The sequence below is a fragment of the Numenius arquata genome, chromosome 6 (assembly GCF_964106895.1).
Source record: "Numenius arquata chromosome 6, bNumArq3.hap1.1, whole genome shotgun sequence".
NCBI lineage: Eukaryota > Metazoa > Chordata > Aves > Charadriiformes > Scolopacidae > Numenius > Numenius arquata.
Window position 1 is genome coordinate 45,033,622 of NC_133581.1, and position 16,316 is coordinate 45,049,937.

Genomic DNA, 16,316 nt, shown 5'->3' on the forward strand with positions numbered 1-16,316 from the left:
TGGTGGCACGCAGCTACCAAGCACATAACTGGGGTCTATGCCAACTCTTCTATATACCATGAGCATGAATACCATCAAGAGCAACTTCATAGGGCCTGGTTTTCCTTTTTTCCCTGGTCATTATACAACTACAGTTGTGAAATTACAGAAGAGACAGTGAAATATAACACATTCTTTCATAACTTAATTGGATAAAAAATGAGCACAGACAGATGTTTTGCAGACAGATACCATGATTCACTGCATTTTTAGTTTATCACATGCATTCAGAGAATATCTGAAGGTTGCAATAGGGATTGGGACTGCACCCTGCTGGCAACATAATAAGTCAGTCTCAAAGATATTACAGCTTCATTTGAAACAAGATACAACAAGCCTATAAAACAGAGAAAGGAAAGGAAAACAAGGAAAAGAAAGAAGGCGACACTTCTGTATTTGTGTGGGAGCCATTTATGCATCTGAAGGCCCTTTTTTTTTTTAATATATATTCAGACATTTTTGACACACATGTAACCAGCTGAGGTTGGCCAATATTTGATAAAAATGAAAGCAATACTGGATTTTGAGATATAAAAAGCAGGTAAGTACTTATAGATTTCATGATAAATAATTAGAACAGATTTAGGGATCCCAAACATTAAATTGAAGCCTTACTCAGCAGTGGGGCGAGAGGAGAAAGCAAAGAAGGGGAACCAAACAAGAGAACACATTCTAACCTCCAGCCTTTTGACGATCTCTTTGATATCATCAATGTTGCTGATGAAGCTCTCCAAAGAAACACATTCACCTCTCTCATAGAATATTTTGATATTAGTGTCCGTTGAAGTCCACCCTATCACATCTCGACAGGAGCAATTGAACACCACGCTTTTCGTGTCCTGTTCAATGAGGACTACAAACTCATTAGAGATGCCAAGGAGACAGTCTATTTCCATACCCTTACTGTAGTCTTTTGCATGGACGCTCCATACAATAGCACCAGAACTATAGATCTCTGCTCCTGGATAAGGCTTGGACTTTTCTTTCTTCTTCGAAGCAAGCGAGATGAAGGGGAACTTGCCAGAAGGGTCAATAGGTGTGTTGGTGACATTCTTCTCTGCCAAGTCTTTCAAGTACTCTTGACGGGTCCTGGTGGCCATCGCACGAAACTTTTCTGATTTATGAGCAGCATTCTCTGCATTAATGACTTTGGCTAGTAAGAAGTCCCTGAACACATTTGATTTAGGAAATGTGACACCTTTTGGAATAGGTGGTCCAAAGGATGGTACATCTCTGGATCTTGTCACAGCAACACTAAGACATAAAAAAGGAAGAAGTAGAGTGTTTCACTGTATGCAAATTCAACAGTTTTTCAATACAGAAAATACATTTCCTTTTTTCCTTAAGCCCTCACTTTTTCTTTCCTTTTCTCAGCAACGTGCCTATATTTACATTTTAATCTTGCCAGTGTGGAGATTATGTCCCCCTTACCATATAAACAGAAGGCCAATTATTTTTGCATCTAGGCACTTTGGAGTCATCCTCAGTATCACAGCTTAAAGAGAGCTTCACATGCAAAATCATGCTCTATTAATAAACTAATCACTCATGTATGGTAGTTCTGAATTTATTTTTTTTTTACTAGAAACGGAAAATTTCTAACACACACTATTACAACGGCTAGCTTATAATTTAGCTACCTAAAGCTGAAAGGCTCATCTGAAAGCAATATGAAGATCGATACTAGAAATACAGATAAAATGGACACATTAAGAAGATAAAGACAAAGTCATCTCACAAGACCAGTTTCACCATGAGAATCACCTTCTGGTGACTGAATGCATATATACAACACATTACTAATTATATTTTAAGTTTCTGGATTGCACTAACTGCACTAACTGATATTGCATGCTAGTGACAGAAGCAGACTCCAAAAATACTTGAAATAAGAAATTTCTTCAAACTTTGGAGACATATATTATTGATAGATGCTTCCTTTTTCAACTCTTCCTTTTACTTTCTGTACAAAATATGATGGACTGACAAAAAGATTGCCTTGCACAATGCCAAGAAGGTTAGCTATTCTCCCTGCTCAATTCTCTTTGGATACAGAGCAGATGAGACTCGTTTGGCATCACTGAAGATTCGCCATTCCAGTCCACTATCATTCACTTACCAGTCTGTCTGAAGAAGATACTGACCCCTGTACTTCAACAATTTTATGACAAGGAATGCTCCAACAGTTTGAATATGATTTACTACATATCTATAACTGAATCTGAAAAAGCTTTAACCAATTTTGGTCAAAATATCACAGTAATGGAGTTTCATAAAGAAAAACAGGATGATGGAACTTGAACACACTAGAAATATATGTGGTGTTCCATTTGGAAGACTGGTGGGTATTATTTTCGCACTTTGTTCTAACTTATCTTAGATCCTTAAACACAATCAGAGAAATGCCCCCCAAAAAATCAGTAACTGAGATTGCAGAAATACTATTAAACCTTTTTTTTTTTTTTTTGGGACACACACAACACAGAAATACCAAAAATAAAAAATTTAAGTCACCCAATCTTTAACCCCATTTTCTGGGTTTGGGTGGTGGGGTGTTTTATTTGTTTGGTTTGGTTTCGTTTTGTTGGTTTTGGTTTTTCTGATTATATTTTCTCAGAACTGGTACTGAAAAATGTCACTGACACTTATAATTGCTTCAAATATATCAAAAAAGTATACAACAGGGGGTGCTCATGATGCAACCATCTGACCATCTTCGGTGGTCCTAAAGGGTCTGTTGATAAGAGACAGAAACCTTAAGTGTCAAGCATAATTACTGGATGTAATGAAAAACTATCAGTGACATCTTGTTTGATTCGGTTTTCAAAATCATGAATCACAGGCACAAGAATTTTATCTGTAACATATGCTAGAGAAGTTTAAAAAGTGAACGATGCTGACAGAGAAGCCAGGCTCTTGAAATATTGTTTATCTTAGTTGGGAGGGAGAATCACTGGCTAAGACAGTGCTTGATTTTATTCCTTTTATGTAGTTTTTAATATAAATTCCAGTACATTTTTATGCTATAGGGCTTCCTGTTTTGTCTAGAATTATGAATCTATGAAACCGTTCCAAATAATTCAGTGAAAAAGAGGTCAAACTTACTTTGAAAAGTTTCCTAGAAAAACTTTTCATAATGGAATTCTATAAAATTAAATCAAGTGTTTGCACCAAGAGGATAAAAAAAGAAAGGATTTAAATCTTAAAGACAGTACACGGAACATGTAACGCTCTGGAAGTCATTTTCTATCAAAATGAACACTGACACTCACAAATTTTTTTCCTACCTGCTCACCTTTCCCTTAAAGTTTAAGCCTGTCGCATCACTAAAGATGAAATTCTGAAATTTTATTCACTAATAGCAACCAGTAGTGTTCCAGTCCTTGTAGTTAGAATCATGGAATCGTCTAGATTGGAAGGGACCTTTAAGATCATCTAGTCCAACCATCAATCTAACTCTGATAAAAAAATCAAAAGAAAACCATACAAAAAAACCCCCCACATTACTAAACTATGTCTCTAAGCGCTATGTCAACCCATCTCTTGAAAACCTCCAGGGATGGTGCCTCAACCGCTTTCCTGGGCAGCCCATGAAGTTGTGATGCAGTTGTGACGCCTTGAAAAATGAAAGCAATTCAGTAGTCTCAAGGTCCAAAATAGAACCCCGAGATATTTAAATTTATTACAGTATAACAAGTATAAATCTTTCCCATGCCTTTTAAAAGGAAGAAATGGAAAATATGCAGTCATATTATTGAAAAACAATAACCAAAAGCAGTTCTTTCTCTGTGCTTGTAATACCCAATTCAAATGGAAAATGCATCTGTAGCCCTCATGGATGTATTTCCTACTTTCCCTTTACTTCAAAATCAGCTTCCGTACAGAATAAGAGCTGAAACATATGTCTAAAAGTTTAAGAACAAGCTATGCCTACATAAATTATGTAGCAGTGGAATTTGTTAATAAGCTGCCCTAAAATGAGTATCAACATGAACATGACTGCGCCAGGAGAGTTTAATACATGTACAAAGTTCAGCATCAGTTCCAAAAGTGCCGTGTGAACTTCACCAAAAGCTTACGGTGAGAGAAAAGCCTTTAAACCTTACTGTATTACTTGAAAAACATGAATACACCATCTCAGACTCTGCAGTCTTAGCTCCTCCTCTAAATAAGCACTTGACTGAATGAAACACTTGGGTCAACATTTGCAACTCAGTAAAGACAAGTAAATTCTAAGGCTACCTCACTTTCAAGATAAATATTCTAAATCCATTACTCTGACACTTCATATTTTAAATAAAGAAGCTTTAGAAAAGTTTGTTGATATCAGTCAACATTTAAAAATAACAATACAGTAAGAGCTCAGTATATAACAAAGGTAAAAAGTTTTACCGGTCATAAGAAGTGTAACTCAAAAACTTTGTTTCTATATGCTTTCAATTAGGTTAAAAAAATGCTAAATAGGAATTTCATCTTGCAAGTTACTATCAATTGCCACTTTCTATTTTAATCACAGTGACTTTAAGGTCACAGTAAGATAATTTTTTGTTGTTACAGAATGCTCTGGAATTTCTTTGTTGGATTGAAATGAGATATAAAATGAAGATATTTCAGACAAAATAGTTCAGAGAGCTTAGCTTCCTTCTGAAAGGTCATACTTTTTCACTGTCTTTATTTCAAAAATGAAACATAAGCTCAGATCCAAACAAAATGTGAATTACTAAGAATTAAAACAGAAATATTCTTCTAGCATACTCTTAATGAAGAGAATAGAAAGGAAATGAGAATGGAATTTTAAAACCATTCCCAAATGCTTAATTCTAAACGTACATTTACGTGTGTGTGTACACACAAATACTGACAGCAATATATTCCTCACCGGGTGTGTTTATTTTACATATTTGTATGTGCCTATTTATTTTTTTAAAAAGCGTTCTGGATTTACGTGACCCAAAATCTCCTCGAGCCCGATCGTTCATTGTTTTTCCCTACTGAGAATTTAAAAGAGGAACGACACCTCCCTTTGCACTCAAATTGTGTGTTTTCAGTGCCACTAGTGACAGTACCTGTAACAAACACTGTCAGTGCAGGGACCGTGCACTCTGACAATGACAAAGACGTGCTGGAAGTGGGATCGAATGTTCTTTGGGCTGAATGGTTGTGCTCCAGGCTCCTGGAAAACTATTGTCACAATATCATTTCCAATATGACGTTTTCTCAGAAGCTTTAACAGAAAAAGAGATTCATAGGTTAAAACACAGTCTCTGCACAATTTACAATTATTTATTTCTCATTATTATAAATTACTATTGTTCTTTTTTTTTATTTTCAAGCTGAAAACTGAAACAGTTGTGGATTTATATAAGTACCAGAATGTTAGTTATTCATCTAACAAATTTCAGGCATAGGCATTTTCCTTTTTCTAACAATTTAATTTCTACATGTAACATACGGGAAGATACTGTTAGGGGAAATTTTAAGCTAAACAGAGGAAAAACCACAAGAAAATCTGCTAGTATCAGAGTAATCAGCGATACACGGCAGCTGGAACACATTCTCCTCTTCGCACTGTTTTACAAGCCAGAAGTAGGTTCTGTTTCAAGTTGAAAATAGTTGTCACTGTCCTTAGGAAATGCTGTAATAATTTCCTGATAGGCTTCTTTCAATAAAGCCAAGACTACAATAAAAGAGGAAGGTAAACTTTTGCGTACAAAAGTAAACTAAAACCAATGGTGAGTTATCTTTTATTCTTAAAGGAAATGTTTATTTTATTTACAAAAACACAAAATAACATCCATTTCTAGAGTAAAATGCATACTCATCATATATAACCAGATGGCCCAGGTACTTCACAGTAACAAAGCAAGTCAGCCTACGTAGCTCTTCAGTATAATAAAAAAATTAACACACACACACAAGAAAAAGAGGATTTTGTCTCGTCTTCTTGTGTAGCGTGCCATGCAGTGTGCTGGGCCACCCCCTCATCACCTCCGATTCTGTGCACATTACAGTTTGCTGAATGCCATCCTTAAAGCGTGATGGACTTTCACATGGTTTTCAACCTTCTGCAGCAAATACACTATGGTCCTGTAGATGTAAGACATGAACTCCTAGTTACGTAACACGGATGTACTACTGACATTATTGCATAGTATTCACATCAAAGTTTCAGTAAATAATGCGCAATTAAATAGAAGACACTCCTATCGAGAAAAATCTACCTATGACGTACCTACAATGATATGATTTGCTCATCTTCCTGACATGGACATGGCTAGTTTCACTTTCGATAATTCTGATTTTTAAAGTGTTTTCTTTGCTAGTAACAAGTAAGAATTATCCTAAACTTTCAATAGTTCAGCTACTTTTGAGATGGAGGAAAAATTAATTCTAAATAGGCACGGTCCATCTTACCTGTTGCTTGTTGTTTGGAGTATATGGCAACATAGTAGAAACGTGGAACATTATTTCATAGTCCTTGTACGTTGTGTATAGAGAGTGAGTACCCGTTGAATCAGCTTCATTTAAAGAAAAAAAAAAAAAAGAGAAAATAAAAGCATTATTAAAAAAAAATAGTTTAAAAACAAAGTTTCATTATTATCAAAGAAAATCATCGGGCAAGACAAGAATTCCTCCTCATCCTTGATCCTAACTGAAACATCAGCAAGTAAAAACTTACCCAGAGTTTATTCACCTGCCAAAGCACATGACATGTACAGATGGCACGTATAATTTTGTGTACTTTTCCCAATGACAACTTGATAGGAATAGGGAATTCATACCAGAAAACCCTGAAGAAACCCTATTTAAGCATGAAAAGTGGAAATAAAGTCTGAAGTATTTTTCAGACACCACCCAGTATCTCAGGCTAATCAGAATGAAACTGAACTGTAAGGAATGTGAAAAGGACTTCAGAAAGGAAGGTAGGCAGACACTGCGAATGAATACCATGCATAATGAAACATCAATGGACACATAACCCACAATGTAAGAAAGAACAGAACAGGTTCTTTTAAACATAAGTATCAGGACTCTAAATTAACTGTAATGAAGTCAGATAAAACCTTCACTAAAACAGGTGCTTTGTGGATAGGTGCAGTCAAAAACCCAAACAGGATGCTAGCATGCTTACAGCTGATGATGGAAAAAGCCCACAACAACGACATTATGATGCTGGTATATTAATCAAAGGTACTCTCACCTGTTTTGGGTTCTGGCCACCCTATTTTAAAAGTTATAGAAGAGAGAGAAGGGATCCAGAAACAGGCCACAAAAATAATTATACGTGGATGGAGAGACTTCCATGTGGAGAGAAAATGATAAAAACTAGGATTATGAAGTTTAGAAAGAAAAAAAGAAGAGGGGATATTATTAAAGTTTACAAAGTGTTGGATGAAGACAACACTTGATTAACACTTGATTGTTCCCACAAACTGGGAACTTCTGGTTTTACTTTTTCTTTCTCTCTCTCTCTCTCTCAGAAAAAGAGACCCTGAAAAATGTTCCATTAATTTAAGTAGTAACACATTAAAGCTGAAATAGCTAATATATTCTATTAAATACAACTGCTGTCCACAGTGCAAAAAGCCCATTTTCAAACAGAATTTTAAAAACCTTAGATTTATATATGGAAAAAAGCATCCTGGTTATTTGAAGTTATATAAACATGCTACTATATTATATAATCCAGCTAATTATAGCAGTGTATTTCAGAAAGCTGTTAAATACTACACCTTGGCATTTTTTATTAGCAGCGAGATCATGTTACTAAGGAGATAATAGCTCAGAGATTCATGAGGCATTTACAGTAACATAAATACAAAGTTTATTTACCCAGATTTTGGGTATAAGCTTTGACAAGAACTTTTCATTTTCTGTCAAATTCAGAATAATTAAATAGAGGTAGCTTTGCTGTAAATGAAAAACCAAAACAACATCCATAAAATGAAATGGAAAGCTTCCTACATTACAGCTGAATAGAGATTTTGCCTTTCCAAATCATCTACATAAAATAGAATGGGAATTAGAAAAACAAAATTCCTAGAATCTTATAATAAAAAAAAAAAGTCAGTTAATGTTTCAAGGAGATTGGGCTCTCTTTTCCAGCACTCAACATTACCATTATGAAAAACTAGCTAACTGCTAAATATTTGCCTTCTAACGCTAATTCCAACAGTGCGACAGCTGAAAGGGAATCATTTCATCTTGCACTCTGCTGTCTGCCTGATCATTACGCTGAAGGAGGCAGATGCACCTGGAAGTCATCTAAACATCAACATAACTCCTTACTGGCTTTTTTTGGTCTAACTAAATATGCTAATTTGTACATCTTCTTTCATAAATAGAGCACAGAAAAATATTACAAAGAACTGGAAAGGGGGAGCGGGTGCAAAAAGAAAGGGAAGTGGGTAAGAAGACAGAGAGGGGAAGGAAGGCCCCAAAAGAGGGGAAGGGGCCCAAAAGGGCTTGGGGGGGAAGAGGAAAAGAATAAAGCAATTCTGATAAATAGTATACTAGAACAACACTCATCCATTTAAGCCAAACTTTCAGCTTTCCTGGATGGACTTCATTTCAGGCAGAAAAGGGTTCTTTCTCAGAACAGCACTGGTTCTGCAAACTAAGTAATAAGGGCACAATACAAATGAACACATTTAATGTTCCAATTATTTCTAAGTACCTCACAGCTTAAATACCTTGTTATTCAAATTCAACTACAAGCAGAAGTCTGTATCCATTACAGACTGTGCCTCTTTCTCACCAATTCAGATCTCTTCGTTCTTACATGTCCAGAATACTTTTTCTGAAGTACAACATAATAATTATAGGTGTTTGCTTTAAATCAAATCACTGCCATTGCAGTAAAATCCAAGACTGCCATCTGAAATAGTATCCATAATTTCAAGGTCAGAACTGTAAGCCAGCACCACAATCTACTTTGACTTCCTTGTATTTAACAAAGGCCTGGGGGATCTACAAATTCATTAGCACCTTTCTGTGCTGAAGACATCCCCTCCTGACAGCAGCTTACAGTATACCTATTGATGCTGCCTTCTCAGTCTTGTCCCATTACTGCACTTAGTTCTTAGCTGAGGACTCATCTGGTCCTCTTTTCCTTCTATCATTATTCACCTTTAAAAATCCACCTTACTTGTCTGTCCATTCAATGTTTCTCAGCTATCTTCACAAGGACTGTCTTAACAGATTCCTATTTAAATGTTTTCTTTCCAACACCAACAGCGCTGAAAACTGTGATGGATACCAACAGTGTACTGCTGATAAGTTGACCTCACTGAAGCCACAGGACTTCAGTGTCACCCTGCTTCTACAGCAGCTTTTAAAACCTCTGCACTAGAAAACTGTATAAAAAACCAATACGAGTAGAAAATCTAACTCAGTGTTCCAAACAAGAATACATAAATGATAAAATAAATGATACTGATGATGCAAGAGAAGGAGCAGCCATTGCTACAAACTGCAGCAGTGCTCACATTTAAAAGCACAAGAAGAAGTTTCAGAGCTTAATATTGTTCCCATTTACCTTTGCTGTTAAAAAGCCCTGCCTTATTTCCAGTTTCTCCTAGTTGTTGGCCCAAATTCAGCACCTGCCAAAGCTGCTCTCCTTTCTATTATACACAAGGATTACCCCAAGCACTCATGTTCAACTTCTGTAATTCCCAAGCCTTTTTTTAGACACTGTTTCCAAGGGCAGAATCCTTTATTTCTGCTTCTTAAGCAATCGAGGAACCTCTGACCTTCTTTGGCTACTGGTCTCTCTGCGAGTGTCTGAGACCCAACAGTAACTCTATCCTTCCATGTGGCTGAAAAGATGTTAAATAGTACAAGTGAAGAAGGTAACTGATCTGTATTATTTCATTAGAAATACTGGGGTTTATTGACAATCCCTAATGAAATGTCAATTTGAAGTCCACTCATTCCCTAGATTTTTATTCTATATAATATCTTCTGTGCTGTTTTTATATTCTTCACATGTCTTAACCAAATGTCATGCAGTATAAACATCTAATACAGAAAGCTACCATTATTAGCTAAGTTTATAATCTCGTCAAATGGGTAATTCATAAACTCCCACAACTCACATTAATCAATCTTCTTCATTTCCTGCACCAACTACTCTGCTGGACACACACGCCAGGTTACCAGGCCTAGCATTATCCAGCTGATCCCATTTACCAATTTAAAATATTGAGAAATAAGACTAAGTGAGGGGGAGGGAAATAAAGGATGTGTTACAGCTAGAAAATAAAGTAAAATGACTGAAGTTATGATTTGAAAGATTACTGTGATGTTTATTACTTTAAAGTGATGCCCATAAACTTCCTAGCAACCGTGGGATAGATGACATTTTCAAGCTCTATTTCCTATCCAAAGTCTGCAGGCTGCCAGGAGATAGACTGCTTCCCCTCTGGTAATTCTAGAAACACACAAGCAAACTTTAAAAAGTAGCAGCTCTTTTCCACAGTGGCACTGGCAAAGATCCAAAGCTAAAGCCCTTGAAGGATCCAATATACTTAAATGGGCTTTCAGTTAATAGGATGTATGAGAATACTCCCTTTAAAAATTGGCTCTGTTACGGATACTTACCAATTAGGCCCCTAATTCTAAAACTTTCTAAGGAAAACAACTGTTCTGAAACTGCCTTTTGCTAGAGCAACTTTACTTTTCTAACTTTGCATAAATTAAAAACATCCTGTGAAAATTCCCAGAGTACATATACAAATCAGCTTTCCTCCACGCTGGGAAAATCTTTCCTTGTGTGTTACATCAAGCATCTGCTTTTCACAGGTTGCAAAGTATTGCCAAAGGTACAGGAACGAGCAAAGTAGCCTACGTAGCTCTGACCTTTCTTCCAAGTTAATGAACAGATACTTGTTTTTAAGAGCATCTTTGCAATCAACTGTGCCGACATTAAACAGAATTTTTATGCAGAAAATTTCCTGAGTAATGAGACCGCAAGAACTATTTCATGACAGTGACCTCTAGCAACAGAAGAGCACAGAGCTGGGAAAAGAAAAGGAAAAAGCAAGAAAAAGGAAAAATAAAAAAATAATAATGATTTAAAAAGAAAGGAAAAAGTGAAAAGAAGTAAAGTAAAAAGAAAGTAAAGAGAGGAAAGAATGACAAGAGACAAGGGAAAAAGCAACTGAGGTCAAAGTATCGTATGGAAACAGCCCAGGCGTGTGTAGTACCATCAACTGGGAGCGCTTCCTGATGGGATGGCGTGTCTGCAGGGCTGTCTGGAGGAAAAAGCCAGGCTTTACTCCTGCTGTTACATCCAGGTTTCCTACAGAATGAAGACTTTGGCATCAAAAATGATCAGAGGGATGTCTTATGAGGACAGGCTGAGAGAGCTTGGGGTTGTTCAGCCTGGAGAAGAGAAGGCTCCAGGGAGACGTTATTGCAGCCTTTCTATACTCAAAGGAGGCTTGTAAGAAAGACAGGGACAGACTTTTAGCAGGGCCTGTTGCGATAGGACAAGAGGTAATGGCTTTAAACTAAAAGAGGGGAGACTCAGGCTAGATATAAGGAAGAAATTGATGGTTGGACTCGATGATCCCAAGGGTCTTTTCCAACCTAGATGATTCTATGATTCTATGAAAGGGAGAAGCTGCTTCCTAGCTGTAGACCCAGCTCTTTTCAACAAAACTTGATAAACCTAAGGCATGGTAAAAAAACCACAACCTCCTCCTTTGCAGGCTTTTCTGTGTCAGGGCCAAGGCAGAACAGATTGATTGATTACTAGCTAGTGAAGATGTATTGCCTGTCTGGGTTCTGCTGTTCACAAATTCCCCATACCCAAGATGCATCTCTTGAAGATATCTCTGGTCTTCAGCATTTTGCCTACCACAAGGTGGCTTTTTTTTTTTTTTTTTCTATTTCCTATGCAGAATATGCAATAAGGGTTTCCAAATGTAGCTATTCCAAGAGCTTAGTGTTGTGCCCCCAAAACAGCACATTCTTTCCCACCACTTCCAGTCTGTGCTTTGTGTACTGGCAGAAAGGAAAACACAGCCCCATCAAGGTAAATTACAAAAGTTTGTTGCCATTGTTCACATTTGCTGCATGAGCTCATTAAGAACTCATGTACACTATGTAGGTGCGTGTTTCCTCAGTGAGCCTGCAGGCAACATAACCCAAAAGATTTCAGACAACTTAGGAGCTGCTAAGCAGTTCTAGCTGATGAGGTCCCGTGCCTGTGAGACTGTAAACCTTGACTGAAAGAAAATATAGGAAGGCCTTTGTGAAAGCAGCAGTTTCCACTCAGAGCATCCCCCTTCCTTTCAGATCACAGTGAAGTGTTCATGTAAAGCCTCTCAATTTTTTTGTTTTAAAATACAGTTTGGAGCTGGCAGATCTACTGGGCAACGTGAAAAAGACATGTCAGCTCTCAACACGGAGTAGAAAACCCTCATTACTAGAAGACAACTCTTAAAACCAGGAGAGATTCAGGCAATTAAAAGTTTACATACCTGTCCATTCAACAGGTGCTACATTGATAGTACATAAAATCAAAACCTGACAAAATTCTTTCCCTGAGTCAGAAGCAATAAGAAGGAACTTGAACATTACTGGAAAATTCTGCTGTTTAGAAGAAAATTTCAAATGAGTACTTAGACACAGTTACAGCTTTCATGGGTATATCTGAGCAGATGAGTCAACTCTTAATCATCCAGCATTTACATGTGCTAGGAACCACTATGTGTGGACTGACACCAAAAAAGGGATTTTTTTCAGATGTCTGAAATATCTAAACCAGGAGAAATGGAACAGAGGATTTTACGTTAACTACTGAAAGTAACAAGGGGGTCACAATATAAACCCAGAAGCTATAAAATAACAAATATTTTCTCTATTTTCCATACACATTTGATTTTTTGACCTAGTTTATTTTTATAACCGATAAAATAAGGCTTTGTAGCTGCAGAAAAGGAAAACCCAGCCACACAATGAGTATAATTCCAGTAAAGGCAAGGAAATGCTACAGCAAGAAACTGCCTGGATCTTATCTGGAATCATGTATACAATCCTAGCCACCAAAATTAAGGAGACCGAATTCAAACTTGGACGAGTGCATAGAAATGTTCCCAGGTAATACTGCGGGGGTGGAAGGAAGCAGAGAAATCCATGCCTCACATACCAGTAAGAGAGACTTGGCTTGTTACGGGTAACATCACAAAAGCATAGAGGAGACACAACCGCTGTGCATAAATCCACTCAAGGGAGTAAATACAACGGAGAGAATATAAGAATTGCAACTAAAAGAAAGCTGGTTCAATGGTAAATGTGTGTGAAATAAGTATTAATTTAGATTTAAAACCACAGGAAGTTTTATGACCCTCTGAGGAGTGACAATTAGGCTGATCAAGACAGCCTGAGGAGATGGCAATGTGATCCCTGTAAGATTCAAGGACACAAGGTAGAATGGGGAAGCACTGAAGCACAGCAAGTTACTGTATTTGAGATAGAAGACTTATGACAAGAGCACAGGTTCTGCTGCACTGAAGTTGATGAATGCTTTTCAGCTTTCATGAATCAACTCCTTATTTAATCTCCTTTACTGCAAGTGGGCAAAAATAACAAAAAATTTCCATAGGAACTGGTTAGTTCCAATACTCAAAGAAAAGGAAGAGAGGCCAAAACTCTCCTCTGAGTATTTTTAAATAGATTTACAGTTTGAATATAGCATGCACTAGGTGGTAAACAGGTATTTCACAAGCTTGAGTCCAAAAGTAGGCAATTTCTTTTATAGATACCTTCACCCAAGATCATCTTTCCACTGCATTTTTCTTGCAATATGTTTTACTGTTAAAGCTTATAATATAACTGCCAAAACCAGTTTAATTTCCATAACTCAAAAGAAAAATCACAGAGGGAGGTATACATTTGATAGCAGGAGTAAGACAAAAGTGGCTAGAAGAAAAACTACATGCAACAGACACAGCAGAAAAGCAATAGCTCAACTTGTCAAGGTGGAGTTACATAGATGGGTTCTCAAAACTTTTTTTGAGACAGTCTATTAGCATATCATTAAAAAAAATATGGCATACCAACTGTATTGATTACTCTCTTTAGACAGCACACTCGTGGTGGATTTCAATGCTGATAATGGTTCCATAGTTACTGGTTTCTTGTTGCAGCTTTGGTGATAATTTCATCCCAAATCAGTACAAAAATCCAGTAATTATCAGGGTTGAAAGACCATATGGATATGAGTCCAATTACATACTTGCTCTGCTTTCACTTGTAATATTAAGTAACTGTCTTCCTATAGCAAAGAGGTGATTTTTAAGAACTCTACAATAAGTCAATTAGCAACCATGATGTATTTTTTTCACTTAGGAAAAAAAAAAAAAAAAGCCTTACTCTTTGTATCCAGCTGAGCACGATACTTTTCAAATCCCTTGAGTCGAACCCGTTCTCCCAAGAGCTGAAGAAACTCTTCAAAGGCTGGACCTGCTGATTCATTATTATACATTTCCTCTTCCGTGCTTTGCCCAGCTTTGCAGTACATGATACCCACCTTAAGCTGGTAACTTAGCTGCAAAGGGAAAAAGATGAAAATGTTATATGTATACCAAGTGATACAGCAACTTACGTATTGAATTCACTTCAGAGCTTTTATTAAACCCATAATTTACAAAGCAAAAAAACCCACCTAATTGTCAGTCTAATTTCAAATGTTAGTCTAGTTGCAAATATTCTCCTTGTTTTACAGCGTAATTGTCTCAACGATGGCATATTTAATCTGAAGATGTCAAAATGCTGTCTGAAGTGAAACAAACAATAGCGTTCCGTATTTTCAGAAGGACAACACTGCAGCAGGCAAGTGGTGAACATCTTACATTGAGCCACGTGGCAAGTATTGGCTGAGATACGTCAGGAACGAGACTCACTCTTAGGCTGGTACCATGGTTACTATCCTGTACTAAACCTTCCACACAGAAGGACAGGGCACAGCATGTGCTCATTTCTATAGTAAGTGATAAAATTAACATTTCCTCACTTCAAAAAGAAAATAAAAATTATTCACCTATCACTGCATTCATCTGTTAGCAATGCTGAAAGAGTCCATTGCATTCAGTTGGCCTTCTCTTACTTAAAAATGCAGTAACAAAGAAAACAGCTAAATTGAGAAATGCTGGGAACACTTTAAAGATACTATATACTAGCATAGACTTTCAAACATATTTGTGCTTTTTAGTTCCATTTTTCCTCTAATTTGGCTTTTGATGTTCCTAAAACAGCAGAAACTGTAGATGTGAATAAAGTTAATTTTTTACCCCACCATAATTCTTCAAAGCAAACTGTTCCCACCAATTCCAAACTGATGCAAACACAAAAAGGATCACATCTGTGCCCTTTATGTCTACACTACAGGAACAGAAGTTCCAGAAGGGAATAAAGCAGCACCCACGGCCATTTACTGCCATCCCCAAACCCAGTTTCACAGGCAGGAATTCTGGCAGAGCGCAAAGGAGAGCCTCGGCGTTTACACATGGAATCCATCTAGCAAAAACGCAACACTTATTGCAGGGTAAATAATCTTCCCTCCCACACACGAATTTCTGCAGAGGCTCCATTTTAAATCAATACCAAGCAGATCTGCCAGAGCAAAATCACAAGAACGTCTATCGAAACTGGCATGAGATTTGCAAGTCTGGGCTACAGGTTAGTGGGAAGTGAGAACAGTTATTTGCAAGGGAAGCAAAATCATCCCAATATACTGTGATTTGCTCTCAAAGCTTCTATCACAGGTCATGACACAAAAAGTTCTGGAACTTGCCGGAATGATGTGGACACATAATTGAACTGGAATGCATTAATTTTAACTTATTATATATACTTCTGTGTAACTATAAAGGAAATACAGTCTTTCAGCACTATAAACCCAACCAAAACCATTCATCTTTAAGAACGAAGCCTGCATATTTTGGGCATCTAAGTATTAAGACTTGAAGTAAAGATATTTATTGGAAAACCAAATACATTAATTTGCACATGAAAATTAATGTTACAATTTATTACCATGATTATTTATTTCAACTGCCCATTCACTTAAAAAAAAAATCCAAAAATTCAAAACAACCATCAGTGTACACAACGCTCAAAACTGTCCAGATACAGATGGATGGCACATGTTTTTTTTTTTTTTGGTAAAACATTCTGCACGATGACTGTTTGATCAAGATTTAAATTTTCTCAAGAATCACAGGAGCTAGATGAGATTTGCAGGAACATTTCTATGATCTCTGCTTCGC

The 16,316-nt window shown here is 36.9% G+C and overlaps 1 protein-coding gene across 1 annotated transcript in view; it reads right to left on the bottom strand.

Moving 5' to 3' along the window:
* The window catches only part of SIPA1L1 (signal induced proliferation associated 1 like 1), a 72,743-nt gene that overhangs the window by 42,817 nt on the left and 13,610 nt on the right, over window positions 1–16,316 (bottom strand). Inside the window, exons 4-7 of the mRNA XM_074148815.1 lie at window positions 14,422–14,596; window positions 6,454–6,557; window positions 5,106–5,263; window positions 717–1,293 (exon numbers count right to left, since the gene is read on the bottom strand). Of these exons, the coding sequence (XP_074004916.1) occupies window positions 717–1,293; window positions 5,106–5,263; window positions 6,454–6,557; window positions 14,422–14,596 (1,014 nt within the window). The remainder of the gene's footprint in view (window positions 1–716; window positions 1,294–5,105; window positions 5,264–6,453; window positions 6,558–14,421; window positions 14,597–16,316) is intronic.